General features: G+C 32.1%; 2 protein-coding genes across 3 annotated transcripts in view; both read left to right on the top strand.

The window, feature by feature from the left end:
- LOC114326105 (CD2-associated protein) overlaps positions 1 to 14310 on the top strand; it is a 50809-nt gene extending 36499 nt beyond the window's left edge. Inside the window, exons 5-7 of the mRNA XM_028274336.2 lie at positions 364 to 711; positions 4083 to 4330; positions 6201 to 14310. Coding sequence (XP_028130137.2) covers positions 364 to 711; positions 4083 to 4330; positions 6201 to 6584 — 980 coding nt within the window. The 3' untranslated portion in view covers positions 6585 to 14310. The remainder of the gene's footprint in view (positions 1 to 363; positions 712 to 4082; positions 4331 to 6200) is intronic.
- An 8524-nt stretch (positions 14311 to 22834) lies between these two features.
- The window catches only part of LOC114326091 (bromodomain and WD repeat-containing protein 3), a 62538-nt gene continuing 61193 nt past the window's right edge, over positions 22835 to 24179 (top strand). For both annotated transcript variants that reach the window (XM_050662417.1, XM_050662416.1), the window contains exons 1-3: positions 22835 to 23023; positions 23084 to 23142; positions 23244 to 23273. In XM_050662417.1, the coding sequence (XP_050518374.1) occupies positions 23002 to 23023; positions 23084 to 23142; positions 23244 to 23273 (111 nt within the window). In that variant the 5' untranslated portion in view covers positions 22835 to 23001. The remainder of the gene's footprint in view (positions 23024 to 23083; positions 23143 to 23243; positions 23274 to 24179) is intronic.

Raw genomic sequence — 24179 nt, 5'->3', positions numbered from 1 at the left:
ACAAAGACCTGCAGTTTGTCTGTAAGGGTTTTTGTCACTTTCCAGGTTTCACATCAGTAGAGTAGAACAGAATGACGTTTGACTGGAATATTCGGATCTTTGTCCTTGTAGAATACTCGCCAGACCTCCGAACAGGGTTGAGCATGCTGAATGCTTGTTGAGCTTTTCGTATTCTCATACGAATATCGTCTTCTGCATCTCCGTTTTCTGTTATGACACTTCCAAGATACGTAAAGTTTTCCACATTTTCAATCTGCATGTTGTCGATAGTAAATTCCGTTTCGTTCTTTGCATTTATTCTCATGGACCTCGTTTTACTAATATTAATTTTCAAACCTAATAACTAACAATTTTTTTTTCTAGGTGCCATAAAATCAGTAGCTTCGCAACGAAAATCTTTAGAACCCAAATCGGAAAAAATTGATAAAAGCGACTCTCCAAGTCCAGGTGATAGCATTCATAACAAGACTCCTCCAGTTCCGAGCAAAAAGCCTGTAGTCTCGATCAAGAAGTCACCTTCTGGTTCTGGCACCGGGTTCATTTCCGAAATCAAGAAGAAGATCGTAGACGTCGTAGATGGAACAGCGAGCAGTCGAATGACGATGCACAAGGAGAAAGAAGTAGTGGTAGAAAATACAGAGAATGCCTTTGACCAAGTCGAAAGGAGACCTTTGTTGGGCGATGTTCGGGCTGGCAGAGTCAAAGCTCCCGGTAAGTTTTTTAATGCGGTAATTCAATCACAAATCAATCCCTTAATTTGTAATCTCAAATTAATCTTAACTTCATAAGTTTTCGATTAATAGCTTACTAATCAGAGTCATTCAACTTTCTGCAAACTGAATAAATTACCAAATAGTGTAAATTATAATTGAACTTCCTTGTGTTGCAATTGGATCCTCGATTAAACTGTATTGTAAGCTTTAAAGTTCAAAGTTTGTTACTGTGATAGATTCATTAACCTCTATGCTGAGGTATACCTTATTTGTGAACTTATAAATTAAGGGATTTGGAATCTTTTGAGCGCAGTCTATTATAAAATTTTGCCTAACCAACATTTGTAGTGTAATAATTCAGTAGATGTCAATAAAACTATATTTTTTACTCCATAACTTCAAACATTTATTTATCATCGTCGATCGAGAAGAAACGGACACGGCATTAGAAAACGATTCGAATATTATATTACAACGAATTGTCCACTCCACTCGGAGTAACATTACAATCTGTTCACTGATAGAACAATAATTAGTAACTTAAATCTAACGTAATCTAACTAAATTTTTCTAAGCTCAAGTCTTACTTATCAGTATTTTTTTAGTTTATAATATATCAGCATAATATTTACACTACAATTAACTGGTACACTACCGCACTATGCGCACTACACTTGCTCATACGGTTTAGTTCATTGGATTCGTCTGATCTGGTTCGTGTTGCCCAGTTGTTAAGCTGGTGGTCCTTAAGATTCACGTGACGATGGAGCCTGTCTTCGTGGTTCCGGGCAAGTTTAGAGATAGTCTGTCTAACGGTGTTGATCCCCAGATCTTTGTAAATGTTACTGTTTCTAAGGTACCAGGGACATCTATGATGTTCCTTAGTAGGTACCATGTTCTGGAAGCGTTGCATTATTTTTACATTTTACCCCCATAGTTTTATTCCATAACTCCAAACAGACTTAAGGATTTAATTGTAGAGTAGCAACTATTATGAATTGATAATTTGGAGTCACATCCAAGCAACCAATATATTTTTTAATATCTGATTCCAAGCTCTTATATACTCAAATAATATATTTTGCAGTACATATTATAAATATGGAACCTGGATATCATACAGTATGGTGCAAATGAAAGGAATAAATTCGTTATTTCGTAAACCGGCAACTTTAAGGGAAAATCCCGAAACAGGTCGATTTTTATTTTTAAATTATGATATTTTGGCATATATGTTATACTAGTCACGTCATCCATTTGGGCGTGATGACGTAATCGATTATTTTTTTAAATTGGAATAGGGGTCGTGTGCTAGCTCATTTGAAAGGTCATTCAATTCTCTATTCAGTAATATAAACATTTACATAACTATTTGTACAGAGGGTTCAAAAAAAATTTTTATTTAAATTATTTGATAAAGAAAAGAAAAATGCATGTAATTTATTTAACTCAAAATACATTTTACTGTTTCCCTAAAACAGAAAAAAAATGTTTATTTCAGATATAAACATTGCTTTTCGATGAAATTCAATGTTAAGCCAGCTCCCGCCAGCCACTTGCCCCTTGGAAGTTTGGACATTTAATTTAAGCGAAAAGCAATGTTTATTTGTAATATAAACATTTTTGTCTGATTTCTGACATCAGTAAAATGCATTTTGAATTCAATAAATTACATACATTCTTCTTTTTTTGTCAAATAATTTAATTAAATTTTTTTTTTTGAGCAACCTGTATCAATAATTATGTAAATATTTATATTACTGAATAGGGAATTGAATACCCTTTCAAATGAGCTCGCACACGACCCATATTCTCATTTAAAAAAATCATCGATTACGTCATCACGCCCAGATGGATGACGTGACTAGTATGACATATATGCCAAAATATCATAATTTAAAAATAAAAATCGACCTGTTTCGGGTTTTTTCCTTAAAGTCGCCGGTTTACGAAATAACGAATTTATTCCTTTCATTTGCACCATACTGTATATTCTGATTAATATGTATGGTTTCCTTTAATTGGTAAAATCATAATTTATCGATTTTGTTTCATTCAACTTAACTCTTCATGCTTTATTCCAGTTATCGATTTGATCTATGGAGTTCTGAAGGTTATGTACTGCTTCTTGATGATTATTTCCAACTGAGATAATTGCCGTGTCATCAGCAAATGTGGCAATAATATCTCGATTTAGTTGAAGGATATCTCTGGTGTATAACATATACAGAACTGGTCCAAGGGCACTTTTTGTGGAACACCAGCTGGAGTCTCACACCAGCTCTGTCTCAAATCAGAGTAGGGTTCCTCCTGCTTTACTCTGAAGCATCTGTCTGATGTGTATGATTTTAAAAGTTAAGCGTACTGTTCTGGTAGATGATAGCGCAGTTTATGTATTAATCTTTTGTACCACATGGTGTCGAATGCTTGTTCTGCATCCAGGAATACAATGGTGCAAACTTTCTTTTCTTCCAGTCATCATCATCATCAACGGCTATTCCATCCATCGTCGAATGTAAGCCTCCCTTAGGCTACGGCTCCACGGGCGAGAAATTGACGCTAGCAGTAGCAGTAAAATGAACTTAAGGTTCCGCGGAACGGAATAGGAATAGCCGAACTGTACCGACTACAGGACTTGTGCGTAGTCGGTTCAGTTCGGCTAGTCCCATTCCGTTCGAACCTTAAGTTCATTTTACTGCTGCTGCTAGCGTCAATTTCTCGCCCGTGGAGCCGTAGCCTTAGGTGTGTCCATTCATATATATGTTTGCTGTTTTTTGCATCTATTCGTGGTCAGCCATTCGCTTGATGTCATCAGTCTATCTTGTTTGAGGTCTGCCTCTACTTCTTCTGCTTGCCCTTGGTCACTACTGGAGAATTCGTTTTGCCCAGCGGTTGTCTTCCATTCTTCCTATGTGTCCTACCCAGTTCCATTTTAACATGCAATCTTTTGGATTAAATCTGTTACTTTTGATAGTGTTCTTATTTCTTCATTGGAGTTGCGATCACTGAGCTTAATGTTGAGCATTCTCCGTTCCATAGCTCTCTTGAGTCACTTGAAGTTCGTAGCCTACGATGTTGTTAAAAGCCCAAGTTTCAGTTCCGTTTGTCAGAACTGCCAACACATACTGATCGAACATTTTTGCCTTTAAAGTGTTTGGCAAGTTTGATTTGAATACTGTTTGTAATCCATTTCTTCCAGTGCCATTTCTATAATGTCAATGATCCTATGCACTTGATCAGCGGGCTATCGGATCCCAGTGTTTACCATCTTGATTTTGAGTAGTTTGTATCTGAGTTTTGACATATTATGTATCCTCTTTATCCCTATTTTTATTATCAATGGATATAGTAACAAATTATTACTATCAGGTCGTCGTCCACCCACTACTATAATGCACAAAGATGATTCCACGACGATGTCCAACGGAAACATTGTCGAAGCGAACCACCACGACTCGCAGATGATAGATAATGAAGTCAAACCTCGTCATAAAAATAAAGGATCTCCTCCTCCATGGCTGGAGGAAATGAAGCAGAACCAAGTCAAAAGAACTATGATGACGTCAATGGAGGGACAGCCAGGGGAAGTGGAAGGAACGCCTGAAAAAGAAAAAGAGGTAAGAGATAGTTCTTAAGCTGCTGCTTTGGTAACATTAGCTACTCGTATGGTCCTAACCCCTAAAATTACGTTATACCGACCACGAAAATCAACTTTAAGGTGAATGACCAAATTTAGTCACTCTTTATGTTTTCGAGGCGCTGAATCCGAATATGAGGTTTATTTTTTTCTAGAATTGGTGGAATATGTTCAAAAATAAAATTTTATGCAAAAATGCGAAGAATCAATTTTCATGATTTTCCAAATTTACATCGCTGTATCTTTGGTCGCTGTAAATATTTCCTTTTGAAAATTTTACTGTGTCATTTTAGAAGTATTTAGATAAAAATGAGATTTATCCAAACTGTTTAAAGAAATTAAAAGATGAGTAGTTAATTTTTAAACATTTTGTCGTCAGATTTCGTTAGTTTCATGTTTACTTAAAAAAGTTGAGTGACAAAACTTTTTAGTTTATAATTTTAACCAGCACAACAATAAAGCATAATTCATGAAGAAATTTTCTGGAAAATTTTGTCAAAATATGCAATAGAAAAAAGTTATGTGACTTTATAGACGAGCGGCACACCCCAAAAAACGCTTATTTCTCGAGATACTGACCACGGTGTGGTGAATGGTTAATTTTGGTCATACTTTATGTTTTTGATGGAGCTGAAAACGAAAATTAGGTTTGTTTTGAATTTGACGTGGGGGAACATTGTCAAAATCGTAATTTTACCCTAAAAATAAAAAAAATTAAATCACGTTTTTTTGCGTTTAACTCGATACAACTCTGTTCCATTTTAATATTTTTTCCTGAAATTTTTATACTATATATTTCTCACCTTTCTGAAGACAATGGAACCTGTTTCAATCTTTCTGTCTTATTACAATAAAAGTAATGAATTGCTTAAGGTAACATGGGCAAATTCCTGAATTGCAAAGTTTAATCGCAAAAGGTGAGTAACAAAATTTGAAATTTAGCTTTTTAATCAAGTTTATGTTAAAATATAGAGTACAAAGAACAAAATGTTTTATAGAAAAAAAAATGGTGCAACTTTAAATTTTAAGAAAAACTTGATTTGTTTTTTTTTATTCTTAGGGTAAAATTACGATTTTGACAATGTTTTTGACAAATAAACCTCATTTTCGTTTTCAGCACCATTAAAAACATATAGTAAGTTCAAACTTAGCCATTCACCACCCCACTCAGTGGCGTATATAGTTAGTATACTGACTAGACTAGCTCAGTAATACTGCTCAGTATCTAGAGAAATAAGCGTTTTTTTTGGGGAGTGCCACTCGTCTATAAAGTCACATAACTTTTTTCCTATTGCATATTTTGACTTGAAATTTTCCAGTTCTTCATGGCGCATGTTTTAATACTGTGTTGATCAATTTATAAACTAAAAATTTTGTCACACAACTTTTTTAAGTAAACATGAAACTAACGAAGTCTGACGACAAAATGTTTAAAAGTTAACAATGTCTCATTTAATTTGTCTAAACATCTCAGATAAATCTCGTTGTTATCCAAATACTTCAAATATTACACAGTAAAATTTTCAAAAGGAAATATTTACAGCGACCAAAAATACAGCGAGGTAAAGTTGAAAAAGCATCAAAATTGATGTTTCGCATGTTTGCCTAAAATTTGATTTTTGAACATGTTCCACCACTTTTAGATAAAAATTAACTTCATATTCGGAATCAGCGACCTCGAAAACATAAAGAGTGACTAAATTTGGTCATTCACCTTAAAGTTGATTTTCGTGGTCAGTATAACGTAATTTTAAGGGTTGCTGCCGCTCGCCTAATATGACAGCAGTAAGCTAAGGCATCCAGTAGCTGACAAATATTAAGATAAGTTTCTAACGTTTGCAATTTTCCAGTTGGATTCACCAAATTCAATGTCTCCGATACATCCTAAGCTAAAAACGCCTACCGAACCACACAGACCGGAAAAAGGTCCACCTCCACCTCGACCGACCACTACACACATAACAAAGGACATTCCCCCAACTCCTAGTCAACCTATAGTCATTCCAAAAGAACCCATTCCTCCCAAAATATCTCCAATGAAACCTGTTCCTTCACCAAGCTCTGGAAGCATTAGGGTAGTGACCACCGCTGACATCTTGGAACGACTAGAAGCACTAGAGGAAGCAGTAAGGAAGCAAAACCAAACCATCGAGGGCTTGAGGAATCAACTGTTAGTGGAAACCGAGATGAGGATGTTGCTGCAGGAGAAGGTTATGCAGAACGTGCAAGTTTAGGTGTCTTTCATTTACGCAGTGTCTGCGCATTTTGGTGAAACCTTTTATTATCCAATTTTATGCAGTAGTTCGTTTAAAATACAGGGTGTAGCGAAAAGGTTGTCATAAAGAGATAAAAATCACATGGTGCAAAATCAGGCTAATAAGGTGTGCGAACATTTTATTCTCTCATTTGAACATTTTTATTCGTTACAGAGAGTCTGTACACTTTTATGAAGGGCATCGTTGATATTTTTAAAATTTATTCCAAATATAGGCAACCAGTAATACAAATTATTGTTTTGCCTACCTCCATTTTAATTTCTAGCCTCCACAACTTTGCAAATCTTAGCATTCTTATTTATATATTTATTTAAATGTAATATTAAATGTTAGTACCTATTTATCTGTTTTTTTTTTCGATTTATACAACAGTATACAATTTTTTTATGTAATTATAAACATTCACTTTCAAAAATATACATTTATTGATATTTAACCCTAGAACCACAACTTGGGTTAACTGAGACCTCACAGTGTGGTCCTAGGGTTAAACATCTCTGCATCAATACTTTTGATACACCCTGTATTACTCGTATTTTTCAAAGCAGCTGTAGCTTAAGTTAATAGGTAAAAGAAGAAATTGAATTAGTGAAATGCAATTTTTAAACAGTTTTATAGCAAATATTTTTATATTTTATCGATTATATTGAAAATGATTTATATGAGTGATATATACAGTGGCGGATGATGTATAATTGAAGGGGCTATGTATTTTTCTAAAAGGATAATTTAACAAATAATTTATTTGTAGTTTTATGGGAATATGATCTCATAAATCGTTAAGAACGTACAGACTGACTCGCCCTGTATGTTCCACATAATTTAACTAAATACCTAGCATTTATTTCATCTCCAGAGCATTATTTATAATAATGCTAGATATCATTTAAATGTTTGAAAAAACCCATTTTTTAGCAGAATTGACACCTACATCCCGCTTTTTTCGGCCTTTTAGATATTTAATGGAGACTTCCCTAATAACACCAAACATTCCAAGTATGTTCCTAGAATGTACACAGAGGACATTAAAAACATTCCTGGAATGTCCTCAAAAGCACAACAATGTCCCCTAAATGTCCCAGGAAAGTCCTTTGTCAGCATTTTAAACATTCCTTGAATGTCTTGTTGGAACATTCCATGAATGTCTACGAATGTTCTTTGGACATTCACAGTATATTATTTAGACATTCCCTGGATATAGTCGCTGATGTGACATAATACCTCTGATTTGTTTTTTCACGAGTTTTGTAAGGGAGACTAAAAACTTTTTTTCACAGTCACCTCCTGTTTTCATATGATATTTTTTGACATGTTTTGTAGTAAATTCAACTATCTATTTACTACAAAACATGTCAAAATTTACAGGTGAAAAAAGGAGATGACCCTAAAAATGATTTTTCGTCTTCTACAAAATTCATGAAAAAGCAGATAGGAGGTATTGTCACATCACCGACGATATACCAGAAGTATATGTGGCCATACCAAATAATACATCCTTGATAAATATAAACATTTTTATTTCACAAAATCTTGTCATATATTCTTTTCCATAATCATCACTACGATGATGATTCATTGTATTGAATTGTACGTTACAATTACAATCTGGCCATAACTTACCAATGAGCTATCTTAATTTAACCTAAATTACTACTGTTCCTTAAAATGAAGAGCTTACCCCATAACGTCTCTTATCTAATCTAACAAGATCCTGCACTATTCTAACATACACAGGCACACAAGCACTATGCTCTGCTTTTCACTATCACCTATCACTCAAACTAGTTCAAAAGGCTTTGTCCTCTTCAATCTTCTAGATTGCCCAGTAGTATCGAGGAGCTGGATTTCCTCAATATTCTCGTAGTTATGAAGTTGTTGCTCGTGACTTCCTGCCATCTTCTTGATGATTATATCCAGGTTCCATTTCTAGGTCCTTATAGAGATCACTGCTTGTCACATACCAAGGAGCATCTACAATACTTCTCAGTATTTTGTTCTGGAATCTTTGTATAATTTTTATATTACTTGGTCTAGTAAGTACACCCCCATAGTGGGCATCCATAAGTCCATATATGTCTTAATATTTGTTTATAAAGTAATAACTTATTATGCATCGACAATGTGGAGTTTCTTTCAACTAGCCAATACACTTTTTACATAATATATCTTTCTTTTGCCTCTCATAGCCACAAGGCTATACTTTTCCTTCCTGGTTTTTTAACTGGTTTAAAAATCAAAAGAAATAGGTACTATCTACAGGTAATAATATGCATAAATACCTAATTCGTTTCATAAAGAATAAAGAAAATTGAAACCGGATTTTATAATACTTACATAATTGTTTAAACAAAAGAGATCCAGGCAGAGCAAAACTAACATACAGAACAGCAAAAAAAGCCACTAATTCTAATTTCCATTTTTCATCCAATCATAAATGTTTAGGTTATCATGAAAAGGAAATATGATGGTGATGACAACGCCGCACGCGACCCTACTTACATAGAACACGCGCGGCAAATTTGAAAATGAACGCAAACTGAATAGTTAATGGCCTCACTTAAAATATAGGACATTATTAGTATGTTCATAGAATGTCTTGTGGTAACATTCCACCAATGATTTAATCAGATGTTCACCGAATGTTCCTTGAATGTCCAGGATATTCAAACATTAATTGAACTTTGATAGTACATTCCAGGAATGTTTTGTGTTAGGGTTAGTCTACGCTTCATTTGTTGTGACCTGGGAGTGACGTCAAAAGCTGCGTTGCCAACTGTTCAATTAATTTTTAGGAAATATCTTATCAGTTGCCATCTAAATACCCTACATTCCGCTTTTGTTCTAGCTTTTTAGATAGTTAATGGAGAGTTAGTCTACATTTCATTTGTTATAACCTGGGAGTGACGTCATAAGCTGCGTTGTTAACTGTTCTACCAATTTTTATGTCATTAGGAAATACCATAGCTGTTTATAGAGCATAAACAATGTTATATCAGCAAAACTGTCACGTCAAAAGAAAAGGCTGAATATTTTAATAGCCAATAAGGATATTTTTACACATTTTATTATTATATCTATATTTGTCTTAAAATGGATAGTAAAAAGTTAAAATGGCGCAGATTATTATTGCTCACATTATTCGCTGCCTTAAAACGCTTCTGATTGTTTTTTTTTCTTTTTAATGATTTATTATTTACAAATTAGTACTTAAAAATATATAATTATATATAGTGTACAAAACAAAACTAAGTCGTTTATAACTAATTTATGAATAATCGGGAGATCGTGAAAAATCTCACAATAATCTTATGGACAACAATTTTATAGGTAGGAGCTTCAAAAAATTAATGATCTATAGAAGTTTAGGCATTTTTTCGCCAAAAAATACCGCACACATCTTATGGACAATTTTAAATGAATAGATTCGTCGCGAAATTACAATTATTTCATATCGTTGCGCCAATATCGTTGCTAATTAAAGTTTACGGAAATCACATTTTTGAAGTCCATAAAACTGTCTTATTCATAAAATAAAATGGTTTAAAATATATTATCGCTATTGAAAATTGAACGCTTAGCCCAGCGTAAGGTTGATCCTTATTTTCCAGTCCGTCACTGGAAGTGCATTGTCATTTATTATCTATTAGAGTCCGTAATACCTGTAGAAGGATTTACCAACTGCCTTTTCACAAAATATCTCTTTTCTCACTTTAGATTTATTTATATCAATTTACGCCGTTATTAATAGAAATTCAGAGTTGGTGTAATGATATGAAATGATTGTAATTTCGAGATGAATCTATGAGTATTCATGTAAATTTTATTGTGTTTGAGTATTATTACATTTTCCATAAGATGTGTGCGTTGTACTTTGCTTGCTTTATTTCCAATAGTTTATAAAACGTCAATAATAAACAAACTGTTCAAAATTCCATGTATACGATCTGGAGGATCGTAGAAAATTTTCTGATGATGGTCTATATTGATCGATTATTGTCATTGTGACAAATAACAGTGTTTTTAGAGTATTTTACATAATAGTTAACAAAATTAATCACAGAAAATTATTTTTTTTTTCATTTCTATAGGTCATTAAAATCGCTATACAAACGGTACCCCTAGTAAGATAAGCAAAATGTCCCCCTCATTCTCAGAATTCAATTTTTGGATTTTTTTTTTAGTTCTATATGATTAAAATATGACTCAATGGCACGTTTCAAAGTATATTCGTGAAAAACATGAGATGATGTATTTCCAGCTGTAGAGAAATATGTGTGACTTCATCTGATACGAAAAACCCCGTTTTCAAATGTTTTTGGAAGTTTTTTCCGGATTTTTTACCTTGTGCATTTAAAAGCCGCGCATTTAAAAATAACGGGGTTTTCGAATGTTTCTAAAATCCTTTAGCTTCTCTGAATATGGATCATCTCATGTTCATTTTATAAAATATTTGAAACCATGTTGTTTAATGATGTATAAAGTTAAAAAAAAGTTGGGTAAATTCAGTAAAAATCCCACAAAAACCTCTGAAAACCTAGTGTTCGAATAAACTATGGTTGTATTTGCCTCTTTGATGCCTGAAACTATCATTTTTTATATTTTTTGGATTGGTGATGCACTAATTCAGTTTGCATTGATCTAAAAAATATGATTAATTTAGCAAAAAAACTTTAAAGTCCTGAAAACAGGGTTTTCAAGACAATTTTTGAATGCCCCATAGGAATCAGTTACTTAAAATTATATAGGTACAACCTCTAAGAAAATTTGATTTGATCTATTTTGCAGTCTATAAAATGGGGAAAATCTTCAAAACCCCTAAATATCAGTTTTTAGGTCTTTAAAGGTGGCACACCTTACGGAAAAATCTGCAACAAGATCAGAAATATATATATTTTGATATAATATACGAAAAAAAATTAGATCAAAATTAAAATCTCCAAAAAGAAAAGTTGTACGCTTTTTTTTGAAAAAAAGAATGTGTGTGTGTACTTTGTACTCACGTAAGAAGTTATACTTCTATTATATAATTTCAACGAAATTAATATCCTTTAAACAGTTTATTTATATTTTATTTAAATATTAAACTAATTCTAATACTTACTACTTTTCAAAAAAATTAAAACAGTACCAAAAATTAAAAAAATAAAACACACACAAACACATTGAAAAATGCCACAAAGGATTTCTGAACAATAATTGTCGGAAAAATTGTTAACTAAATACGTATTTTCTGAAAAAAAAAATATATAATAAATATTCTTACAATCATAAAATGTATAAAAATAAATAAAAAATAAAAGTTTCTCTTGGGGTTCGAACCCGCTTATTTTTGCGCAGTTAGTATTGGAAATCATTCATCTTACACTTTTACCCACGGAGACACATGCATTATGTGGGAAGATCGACGAACTAAACAGTTTAAACTTTTGACAGTTCTGAATTTGGCCAAATTATTTTGATTTTTGTAGAATATTGAAATAATAAAATAGGTACAACAAAACATAGAGCAATAAAACAATATATTAGGTGAATATTGACAGAAATTTTGATGGTAATCAAATTATGTAAATCATTACATACTATTTTGATATGTTCATTTTAAATTTTCCAAATAGGTAGGTACCTATGTAATTTTTTATTAGGATACTGAAACATTTACAATTATTACGTACCTGTCGCTTTTAAAAACTATTTAAAAAGTCACTACAATTATAAACTTATTTTTTTCTCTGCCATCACAATAATAAAAACTAATATACACATTTGTTTATCCATAATATCCAACAATTATTGACAGATGATTTTAACACCCAATCAGATCCCTTATAACGTTTGAGCGACTAATAAGATAGCGTCGGTGTGCGCATGCGCCAGGGAATGTAAAAATTCACTCTCGTGTCTAAAGCATAGAGGTATATATTAACATAGAGGGAGCCTACCTTCCGCGCTTCCTGACGACAAGATCTCATGGACTGGTTTGCTGCATCTCTTTCTAACACATTGTATCGAAAATCTATGATGACATTCAGTGTGAACATAGGCACGGAAGAGGAGGACAACTATAGCAGCTTTACTGTGCGTAAGAGTGAAACAGCACTAATCCAAATAAAAAAGATGGTGTCGTCACTTCGCTCTGAAAGACACTCTCTCTATGTTAATATATAACTCTATGGTCTAAAGAAGTATAACTTCAAAAAAATTAATTTTTAGGTTGTGTACACTAGAGATGTTGAAAAAGTATCTATTCGTTACAAAGTACTCGTTACTTACGAATATTGAAAGTAACGATTACTATACAGAGAGGCAAATCGCTACTTTGATTACTTCGTTACTTCATACCAATCGTATTAGAGCGAGTAACGACTATTGTATCTACTTTTGATTACTCTGATTACTTCGTTACTTTCTACCAATCGTATCCCAGCGAGTAACGGACGGGACCGGTATTTTACGAGTCTTATCGAATATCGTTATCGTTATGAAGCGTTTTAAGGGTGTGAGGGTGAGGAGAAGATAGAAGATGAAGCAGAGGGAGGTATAATGGTATACGTAAAATATGTAATGTATGTCATTAACAAAAATCGAATGCGAAAACCCTTTATTTTTATCTAGATCTACGCGATTTGCCGATGTAGATTAGATAGTAGATATTCACAGAATGAAAATAAAAATAAAACACCTACTGAGAAATACCATTCACGATATGATTACCGGTTCAAATACAAAAGTAATCATAGTAATCAAATCATTTTTATCCATTAAACAGATCGGTGCTACTGAGAAATACGATTCTCGATATGATTACCGGTACTCAAATACAAAAGTAACAAAAGTAATCATAGTAATCAAAGTAACGAATACTGTAAATGATTACTTTATACAAAAGTAACGATTTGTAACGATTACTCGAAAGTAACTATAATCAACATCACTAGTGTACACTCAATCTACGGGTCTATAAAATAGACAAGTTTTGTAAAAGCCTCAACTGAGCGTGTGAATTTTTTGAAATTTCAATATTGATTGCAGCCCATCGGAAAAAAATAAAAACGAAAAAGTTACGTTTTTGGGGGTTAAGAAAGGGGGTCGCTGGCTAAAAAAATTACACTGAGTCTTATTTTTTATTCACATAGAACGTAAAAAAAGTTTAAAAATTAAATTCTGGCCGTGGGGTCATTTTGCCTAAATTAAAGGGGGCACCCTTTGTTTTTTATTGTTTCTGTTATTTTTTTTTTTTCTTTATTGTAGCCGTTTATATGCATTTCTATGGTTGTAAAACTATTCAGTATTACCACGACGAAGACTTGAATATAACTCACATATAGTAAATATTTCACAAACCTCTTAGAATACTTAAAACGCATATGACTGTCAAAATGATAAATTCACTGATACAGATAATTCTGAAAGTGGTCATTAGTGTTCAAAGGCTTCTTGTGAGATGTTTTTATTTTATAGCTAAGCCATAACATATGCTATGTTTACATTCGTCCAATAATATTTATTTTTTGTTACTTGTTTTTAAGTGATTTTTAACAGATACAATCTTTCTATTATTGTAATTATTTTATAATGAATTCCTTCTTGTAATTGTACCTAAGATAATTTACGGTTAAGGAAAAAACTTTTTAATTTGTTGTGAAGTTGAAACTATTTTCAGTAATTAAAGAAATATTTCAAGCTGTGCGTTGTTTTATTTTTTAATGCGTATTGTAACGAAAAGGTTACTTCCGACCGACCTCGCATAACGGTTCCATCTCGAGAAAGTCGAGAAATAATAGTGATGTAAAAAGAGTACCTACCCGTTACAAAGTAACTGGTATTATTTGTCCAATACCCAAAGTAACGATTCCTCGTTGTTAGAAATACTCATTACTTTCGGTACAAGTAAACTGGCGAAAAGGTCGCGGCAGATTATCATGTACGCATCGTTTCCAGCACGTAGCGTAGTCTCCTAAAAACCTGATTTTACAAAGAGGTGTCTGATACGATACATTCCGGACAGTGTGAATTGTTCATATTTAAAACCATTAAGATAAATGTTTTTCGGAAAGTAAACGCTACGTGCATGATAATCTGCCCCGACCTACACTCAACCATGTCGGTAACATCAAACCAAACAAATACTTTGTCGATTGGCATGTCTGTATCGGTACTTTAGCACTTCGAGAGATAAATCTAGGCAAAGGTGAGGGGATGAAATGGTTCCATGACATCTCGTAACGCGACAGTTGGTAACCGGACAATTCGTAACGGTGACAGTTCGCAACTATACAAATTCGTAACGTCCAAATTGAATTATTCGGTTTATTTTTGTTAACGTGGAAACTAACTGTTATTCATAGATTTAAGAAGCCCGAGATGTAACATGAACCTATTTAGATAGCTGCGCGAATGTTGCCTTGTTTCTAAACAGAATTGCAGGGGTGGGGAGCTTCTACATAAATGAAACAGAGTTGGATTCAGAATAATTAATAATATTTATTGAATTAGTTCCGAATATAACACAAATTAATATACACTTATTTAACTAATTACACTAATCGTATTGACTAATCACAAAAAACAACATAAAGTTTTACAATAAAAATAATCAATGATCAAAAACTAAAAAATATTTTCATTGTCCAGAGAATAATGTCATTTTATTATGAAAAATTCTTTTACTTTTACTAGTATCTATAATTGTTTTATTATAATGATGAATTCGGACGTTAATGTAGGTGAAAATTATTAATTTTAATAAATTGGAATAATGTGACTCTAAAAAGGAATAATGTTTGAAATGGTTGTTTAAGTTCTTAAATAATAATTGTTCTGTTAACTATTTTAATATTTGGGCATTAACAATATTAACATTAATACTTTTATTAATGTTTATGTGGCACTGTAGCACTTTTTCGGAAGTAGAGCAAATAATAACAACATCGTTGGATGGATAAGTTAAATTTAATGTATCTCTTTGGTTGATGAATGATGTCAACAAGTCTGCTCGGTCTCCTATTATAAATGCGTTTACACAGTGTTCACATTTCAAAATTTTCGATATTTTATAAACGACATATCCTGAAATGTATATAATAACTTCTCTCTTGTAATGTGTAAATGATAAGTTCCTTAATTGAAGTGATATAAAATTCGTATTGGGTATGTCATCGTTTTCATCAACACATTCGTCTTCAACAATTCGTTCTCTGCCACAAGACTTATTAATTATTTTTTCAGGAGCCATAAACTGTAATCAGTTCTAAAGGAATACAATTTCCTTTAAAACTATCCCTTAGTTCTAAATGTTTTAACATTTTTTTATAAGCTGCCTTAAACTGTTTAGCAGTTGGATTATTGTTATAACCCCCCATTGATCTAATTAACCCAAAAAAAGTTCTGATCTTGACTTAATTTATAGGTTGGAATATACACTAATAAATTTGTTTCCACTAATTGTTTGTACAAATGTTGAAGACTATTAATACAAAATAGAAATCCCAAAACTCCCATTTTTCTCTTGCTTTCGCAAAGCTTTACCCCGTTAACTAAAGTTAATGATTTTAAATATTCAGCAGTTTCGGTTAAAAAGTCATTATTTTGATATAATTCTCTGTATTTAAAGGCTTTTTATAATCTTTTTGTGACATATTTCTAGAATTAAAAACATCAAACAAATTATTTAAGATACGAATAAAATTGACCGTAGCAGCAGAGTTACTAAATTGTTGTAACTGTAAAACTTGTGTTGAATATTCAATAGCATGTGCCACAGAGTTACTAAATAATTGTGTTGCCAACCTTACTTTCATTTTTTGTTTTTTATAATTAATATGAGATTTTTTAAGTTTATTTCGTAAATGAACCCCCTCTTCCGCTTGGAAGATTTATTGGAAGAGTTTATTTAATTCCTTAATATATTTCCACTCTACAGTTTCACCATAATCATCAACTAAAATTAGTTTATCTCCTAGTGTGTTTCTTAATAATTTTGTCGTATGACACGGGTCGAACAGAACTGCAATTTCTTTATTTGAATTTTGTAAAGTAAATGTAGATTTTAATGAATTTAATTGAAAACTACACCCTAACTCCTTTACCATTGTCACATTATTTTATGCACCATCAAAAGTTACTGATATCAGTGATATCACTTCTACACCAGATTGATTTACCAAATTTAAGCATTGTAATATTAAATTTTGTTTTTGTTTGCCAGTTAATAAATCAATTAAGAAATACCCTACGGGAAGTTTCCAAGAGCTATTAATACATATTAACATAAATACTATTGCTTCTTTGGCAATTGAATGACAATCCGTTTGTAAGTCAACTCCACAGTCTACATATCAATAATATCACACACTCTTGATTATACACCATCAAATTAAAGTAATGTATCAAAAGTAACTGTATTAATCAGTAATAATGACTAACTTATGTTTACATGCTTTATTTACTTTATCACCCTGTATAATGATTATGTGAGAAGTTTGATGAAATATGGTGTCTAAATTTTTGTAATATTTTTTTAAGTTATATTACATTGCATTAATATATATTTAGAATAAACAACTAACAGACTACGACATCTTGAGCATATACATATATAAAAAAATAAACAACGCAATACAATGCTAAAATAAGTAACTCGGTACTTTTTACAATTACAAACAATCGGGCCTAATACCACCCTGGCCCTGGTGTCGTATGTAAACAAACCGGCGCGGCATTTGAATTTAAATACTGTTCAATACTTACGTAAACAAATGAATACTTCTTTTATCACGTCGGCATACTTTAGATTTGTTGTATACACATTGTTTTACAATACATCGACTCATTTTGACACTAAAATCACAAAAAAACAGAAACTATTTTGATATTCACAATTTAATTGCTTGCGTTAACCTTCAACGGCACGAAACAAAATATGAGCTTCGAACATTATCGGCGGTTCTCGTCACGATACGATGCTAATGTCCACTCCAATTGGTGGAATGGCGTAGGTAGGGATAAAGAAGAATTTGGCACGCTGCGCAATGAACCATGTTACATCTCGGTGTTTTCATTAATCTAAGCTGTTATTACAGTTATAAATGAAATTATGTTTATCAATTTAACGAATAAGTATCAGGCACTATCAGGATAAACATTTTGAAGGCATTTAATAAGGTAATTATAATCTTTCCTGTACAAAATGTTTACTTAGAAAGTTGGGAATGTCTAAAGACGGTTGTCGGCTTATAGATTTCAAAAATTACTTCATTATTCCTTTGTCTAGGTATATACAAATTTAAGGAACAAAAGAGGGATAAAATTTAAAAATATTGTTAAAAGTTTTTATGTATTTAAATATTTGTTTTTGTTTAAAGACTTTAAATATATTCTGAAACACGAAATATAAAATGTGTTAAACATGTGTATCCCCGTACTGATTCGTTAAATTGATAAACATAATTTCAATTATAACTGTAATAACAGTTAGTTTCCACGTTAAGGCCATCGGTATATAATTCGCAAATATTTTATGGCTATCCCTACTTTTTATGTCTTTACACGGCAAATTACGTGTAGTAAAATTCTCACTGGTATGGATATGTAAACATTACTAGAATGTCATTCTACTTGACAGTGTCATCATTGGCTTTAAAGAGATGGCTTTTGAATGTTCTTGGAAAACTGTTATTTGTATAATTGCAAATTATTAATTCAGTTAATAAATGTGATAATTTTTTCACTAACTTTGTATTCAGTGATTGTAATAATTTATATGTACAACAAAAACTAATACTCAATCGAGGAAAAGTGTTAAAGTGTCTTACTCAGAACGCTCTGAAGTAATGACGATATGTGTTTACGCGTTGTGTTGCAAAATTACGTGTTTTAGAAATGTATCGCTCTTTTGTTATGGTTTATGTTAACATGGTTTTCACAGAACCCTTTGTTTTCTACACACCCCCGAAGCACTATATAATATTAATGTTTGTATAAATAAATCTCGTTTTATCTAGAATTGCGATAAGTTAAATCAATGTTAGGATCAGCCCTTATTTACAGTACACTTATTAAATAAATAAATTATCGAAGGAAATTTCCCTAATTGTCTTGTTAATTGCTCCAGTGGTCCTTTATAAATATTTTGGGGCAATTGGATGTACATCCACTCCCCTTAAAAAGGTGGAAAGTTAGCATTAAATGCTCTCCCATCATTTCTGGTTATTCAATACTTATTAGTTTTCTCAGGATTCAAAAAAAATGAATCTCCATTTAAATAGCATTGCAGCCGAAAATACGTACCCATCCCCTTAACAAAAATAAACAGAATAATTCCATTTTGACGTTACGAATTTGTATAGTTACGAACTGTCGCCGTTACGAGTTGTCCGGTTACGAATTGTTGCGTTACGAGATGTCTAGTCACATATAAACACTACAGAGGCCTGCTGAAGGGTATGGGTTTACGGTTTCTTTAATATTACATTATTTATTACTGTATGACTATAATAAAAATAAGAAACCTCGATGGTTCAGAAATCAGAAAAAGAATCTAATATTTCACTTTGTTAGTTTGAAATATTTGTTAAATAAAAAAACTGTTATTTGTATAATTGCAAATTATTAATTCAGTTAATAAATGTGATAATTTTTTCACTAACTTTGTATTCAGTGATTGTAATAATTTATATGTACAACAAAAACTAATACTCAATCGAGGAAAAGTGTTAAAATGATTTTTTAATAATATATTGTTACTATGGAACGCTTACAATTTTAAACATCTTTAACAAAAAAATAATTGGATCACAGAATATATCCTGATGTATTCTCTGCTTGGATCTTCCATAAATAATAAACAATAAATAACTTTTTATTAAGTTCACGTCTTAAATCAATTACTTATCAAATACACTATCAATATTATTTAATCAACAACTCAAAATATTCCCGATGCCATGTCAAATATTTAAAACTGTCACTGTCTTGTCATCATATTCTATTTGACTCAGTGCGTTGTATGACAAAGATAGCGAATGTTCGATTTGGAAAATATCACCACGGACCTGGTGTCCGTGGCGATAAATTTTTCAAAAATACTTATTAGTTTTCTCAGGATTCAAAAAAAATGAATCCCCATTTAAATAGCATTGCAGCCGAAAATACGTACCCATCCCCTTAACAAAAATAAACAGAATAATTCCCTTTTGACGTTACGAATTTGTATAGTTACGAACTGTCGCCGTTACGAGTTGTCCGGTTACGAATTGTCGCGTTACGAGATGTCTAGTCACATATAAACACTACAGAGGCCTGCTGAAGGGTATGGGTTTACGGTTTCTTTAATATTACATTATTTATTACTGTATGACTATAATACAAATAAGAAACCTCGATGGTTCAGAAATCAGAAAAAGAATCTAATATTTCACTTTGTTAGTTTGAAATATTTGTTAAATAAAAAAACTGTTATTTGTATAATTGCAAATTATTAATTCAGTTAATAAATGTGATAATTTTTACACTAACTTTGTATTCAGTGATTGTAATAATTTATATGTACAACAAAAACTAATACTCAATCGAGGAAAAGTGTTAAAGTGATTTTTTAATAATATATTGTTACTATGGAACGCTTACAATTTTAAACATCTTTAACAAAAAAAATAGTTGGATCACAGAATATATCCTGATGTATTCTCTGCTTGGATCTTCCATAAATAATAAACAATAAATAACTTTTTATTAAGTTCACGTCTTAAATCAATTATTTATCAAATACACTATCAATATTATTTAATTAACAACTCAAAATATTCCCGATGCCATGTCAAATATTTAAAACTGTCACTGTCTTGTCATCATATTCTATTTGACTCAGTGCGTTGTATGACAAAGATAGCGAATGTTCGATTTGGAAAATATCACCACGGACCTGGTGTCCGTGGCGATAAATTTTTCAAAAATACTTATTAGTTTTCTCAGGATTCAAAAAAAATGAATCCCCATTTAAATAGCATTGCAGCCGAAAATACGTACCCATCCCCTTAACAAAAATAAACAGAATAATTCCCTTTTGACGTTACGAATTTGTATAGTTACGAACTGTCGCCGTTACGAGTTGTCCGGTTACGAATTGTCGCGTTACGAGATGTCTAGTCACATATAAACACTACAGAGGCCTGCTGAAGGGTATGGGTTTACGGTTTCTTTAATATTACATTATTTATTAAAGTATGACTATAATAAAAATAAGAAACCTTGATGGTTCAGAAATCAGAAAAAGAATCTAATATTTCACTTTGTTAGTTTGAAATATTTGTTTGCTATTATAAAAGTACCGAAAGTAACGAGTATAAAGTAGCGGGTATTGATAGTTAAAGTAACGAATCGTTACAAATATTCAAAAGTAACGAAAGTTTACATCACTATCCAGAAGTTACTCGGCGCTGTTACTAGAGAGAAATTCACACCGAGAGTGCAGTACGGCTAAGATAGGGCAATGCATTTCTAATGGGTAATAAACGCACAGGGTTGTCGGTCTTCACCAGTTGTTGATTGCTCTCAAGAGCGTCGCACAGGAACTGTGGCAACACTGATAGCGCATTATTATCTTAACCGTACTGCCCCAGTATATACAGGGTGTCCAGAAACTCTACCGACAAACGAAGACAGGAGATTCTTCAAATAATTTTAAGACAATTTAGCTCAATTCACCTAGTCCGAAAATGCTTCCTAAGGGAGCTAGAGCTCTTTGAAAATGGCGTCTTGTAATTAGTTTTTCTTAAATACCTCCAGAACGCTTCAATTTAGAAAAACGAAAATCAGTACTTATATTTATCTTCCAGAGATAAAACGATTCCATCCATTGAGAATTTCTAGTACCGATCATAGGCGTCCGTTTCAGGTAGGGCAACGGTTATTTTATTACATATTTGACACTGGATTATTAAATTGTGAGGTATTCTAATACTAAAAGGTACTCTTGCTTTAAGTCGGTATGATACACGGTTTTCTAGAAAAATCGATTTGAAAATTTTTCGTTTTTTAAATTTTCAAAAAAAAATCGGTATATTTTACCAACTTATACCAAATGTAACTTTTAGTACTAGAATACCTCATAAGTTAATAATCTAAAGTCAAAAATTCTTAAAAATTAAAGACAAAAAAGTTATGCGATAAAATAACCCTTGACCTACCCAAATCGGACGCATCTTCATCGTTATGTTAACACATTTAAGGCAAAAAGAGCTTCTATCATATTCCCAATCCTTTTAGAAACCCGAATTGGGTGTCACTCATCTGAAACTCGCGGTTCTTTTAAATTTGTGTATGGATGATTCTGAGAAAAGTTTTAACAAAATGAGACATCAAGCTTAATATTGGATACTCATCGTATTGTAAGGAATTGGGTTATTTAGGTAATGTTACGAATGTTGATTTTAGCCTGTCTAATGGCATTTTACATGTGTTTTATATCTTATTAAATATGTACTGCTGTTATTATTATTAAGTCCAGGGTTTACTTTCGTTGTCTGCAAAGTTCTTCGACATTGATATTGTCTGAACTGATGGCTTTTCCATTAGTCTGAGCTTTTACTGCATAAATAATGTCTTCATCATCTGTAATTCCACTCTAATCGTTTTAAATGCGTACACCATGACTGTTTTGGCAACAAAGTATGTCCTTGCCGCACCCTTCTGCCAATCTTTATCTTCCAGTCATGCAATGAAGCTTTACAGTTGTTGCATTTTCGTATAGGTACCTATATATTTCGAATAATATTCGCATATCTACCTGTGGTCTACTGTCAGGAAAATATCTAATACATATTATCTATCTTATATTTTATTTAAATTTAAGAAAATTATATTTAAATACAATTTATATTTATTATTTTATTAATACATTATATAATATACCTACTTCTTTCTGTTAAGTAAATATAAGAAAAATTTGATTTGGAAAAAGCAATCTTTTTAGAGCATACATACAATTAATTTTAATAATAATAAACCTCTTAGATAATACTAGCTATTTATCTACACATTTTTTCACAATTATTTCTTTTTATTAAAACATATCGGCACTTTTATTGAAATTTTTGAATTGTAAATTCCTTAGACAAGAAATATTTTCCTTATCCGTGCAGTCGGTGCAGTAGTCATTTCCATTTCAACAGCCATGTTGAATTATCTGACAGCTGGCTGAAATACCCAATGCACAAGAGTCCAAGTAAAAGCAGTGCCTCACGTTGTTCTGGGCTCTGGGCAATAACTAGCTAGAACAAATAAACAAAAATAAAATGAATAACAAAACCAACAATGGAGGTTATGAATAATATTTAATAAAATTTCAATTCGATACGGTCATAATTCCCATCTACGAAACATGGAAAACGTTCAAAACTCAGGTAAAACCATTGACACCAAACAAACTTTGATGCAGAACTTATCTTAATTTTGATTTTTAGATGCATATTTTTTAATCCAAAAATTCTTATCCTCTGGCTTGCTGAAGAAAACGTTAAAAGTAAGTATACTTTACGATAAGTTAAAGTATTTAATAACTGTAGAAATAGACATAATGTTAGGTTGAGAAACTAGATTGTAAATACACTATTATTTTTTTAGGTTTTCAATGAAGAACTGGAGGAACACAAGGTGAGACAAATTAAAATACACCTACTTTAAATCACTTATACTAAATAGATGAGAAATAGTATCTATTTCATTCTAAATTGTTGGATTTTGTTTACTATTAGCCTTAAATGGTAACTCGAGACTCTCTTGTTATGTGTCAATCAACTCTATCACATTGTTTGGTAAAAAGTAGTAGTTTCCTTGAAATGTCTTTTACACTGTTGTTATAGGTCATTTTAGGACAAAAGTCCTCTGTATGGATGTGTTAGAAAGTATTTTAAAAGAAAAACTTATTTATTCCACTCAGACTTGAAGAAATACTTTCTGTATTTTCCCTCTTACTGTTCCCGACCCTGTTAACACAATAGAAAGGAATTCAAACCTAAATTATTGATAGTTAAAAACAGAACAGGAGATATCAAAGATGATCAGGACCAGATAGTAGAAAGACAGGCAGAAAATTTTGAGGAGAGACTAAATTAAGAAGTGAGATGAGGTTGCAAGAAGTAGAAATCCAGCTCGAAGGCATGGATGACGAAAGAGAGAAATATAACATCCCAAAGAGGACAAAGTCATCAAAGCTCTGCAAAAGTTTAAAGAAAACAAAGTCTCTGGAGCAGATGGCATTATTTCTGAGCTTTTAAAATGGGGCACAAGAAAATCTGACCTGTTGTATAAGTATTCTAGAGCAGGGGTCGGCAACTTTTTCGGATGGCGGGCCATGTTCAAAATAAAAATTTTTATGCGGGCCGCATATTCAAATGTAGCTTAAATAGTCTTCTTCTTCAGTCTGTTTGCATCCATCCCTGGACAAAGGTCTCCCCATGAGTTCTTCACTTCTCTCTGTTTTGTGCTATGTATTTAGTGCCAGTATCTACCCATTTTTGGTTTCACGTCGTCTAGCCATCGTTTTTGTGGTTTTGCTTT

The sequence above is a fragment of the Diabrotica virgifera genome, chromosome 9 (assembly GCF_917563875.1).
Source record: "Diabrotica virgifera virgifera chromosome 9, PGI_DIABVI_V3a".
NCBI classification, from domain to species: domain Eukaryota; kingdom Metazoa; phylum Arthropoda; class Insecta; order Coleoptera; family Chrysomelidae; genus Diabrotica; species Diabrotica virgifera.
Note: the sequence above shows the minus strand (reverse complement) of the source record. Positions and strands in the feature narration are given on the sequence as shown.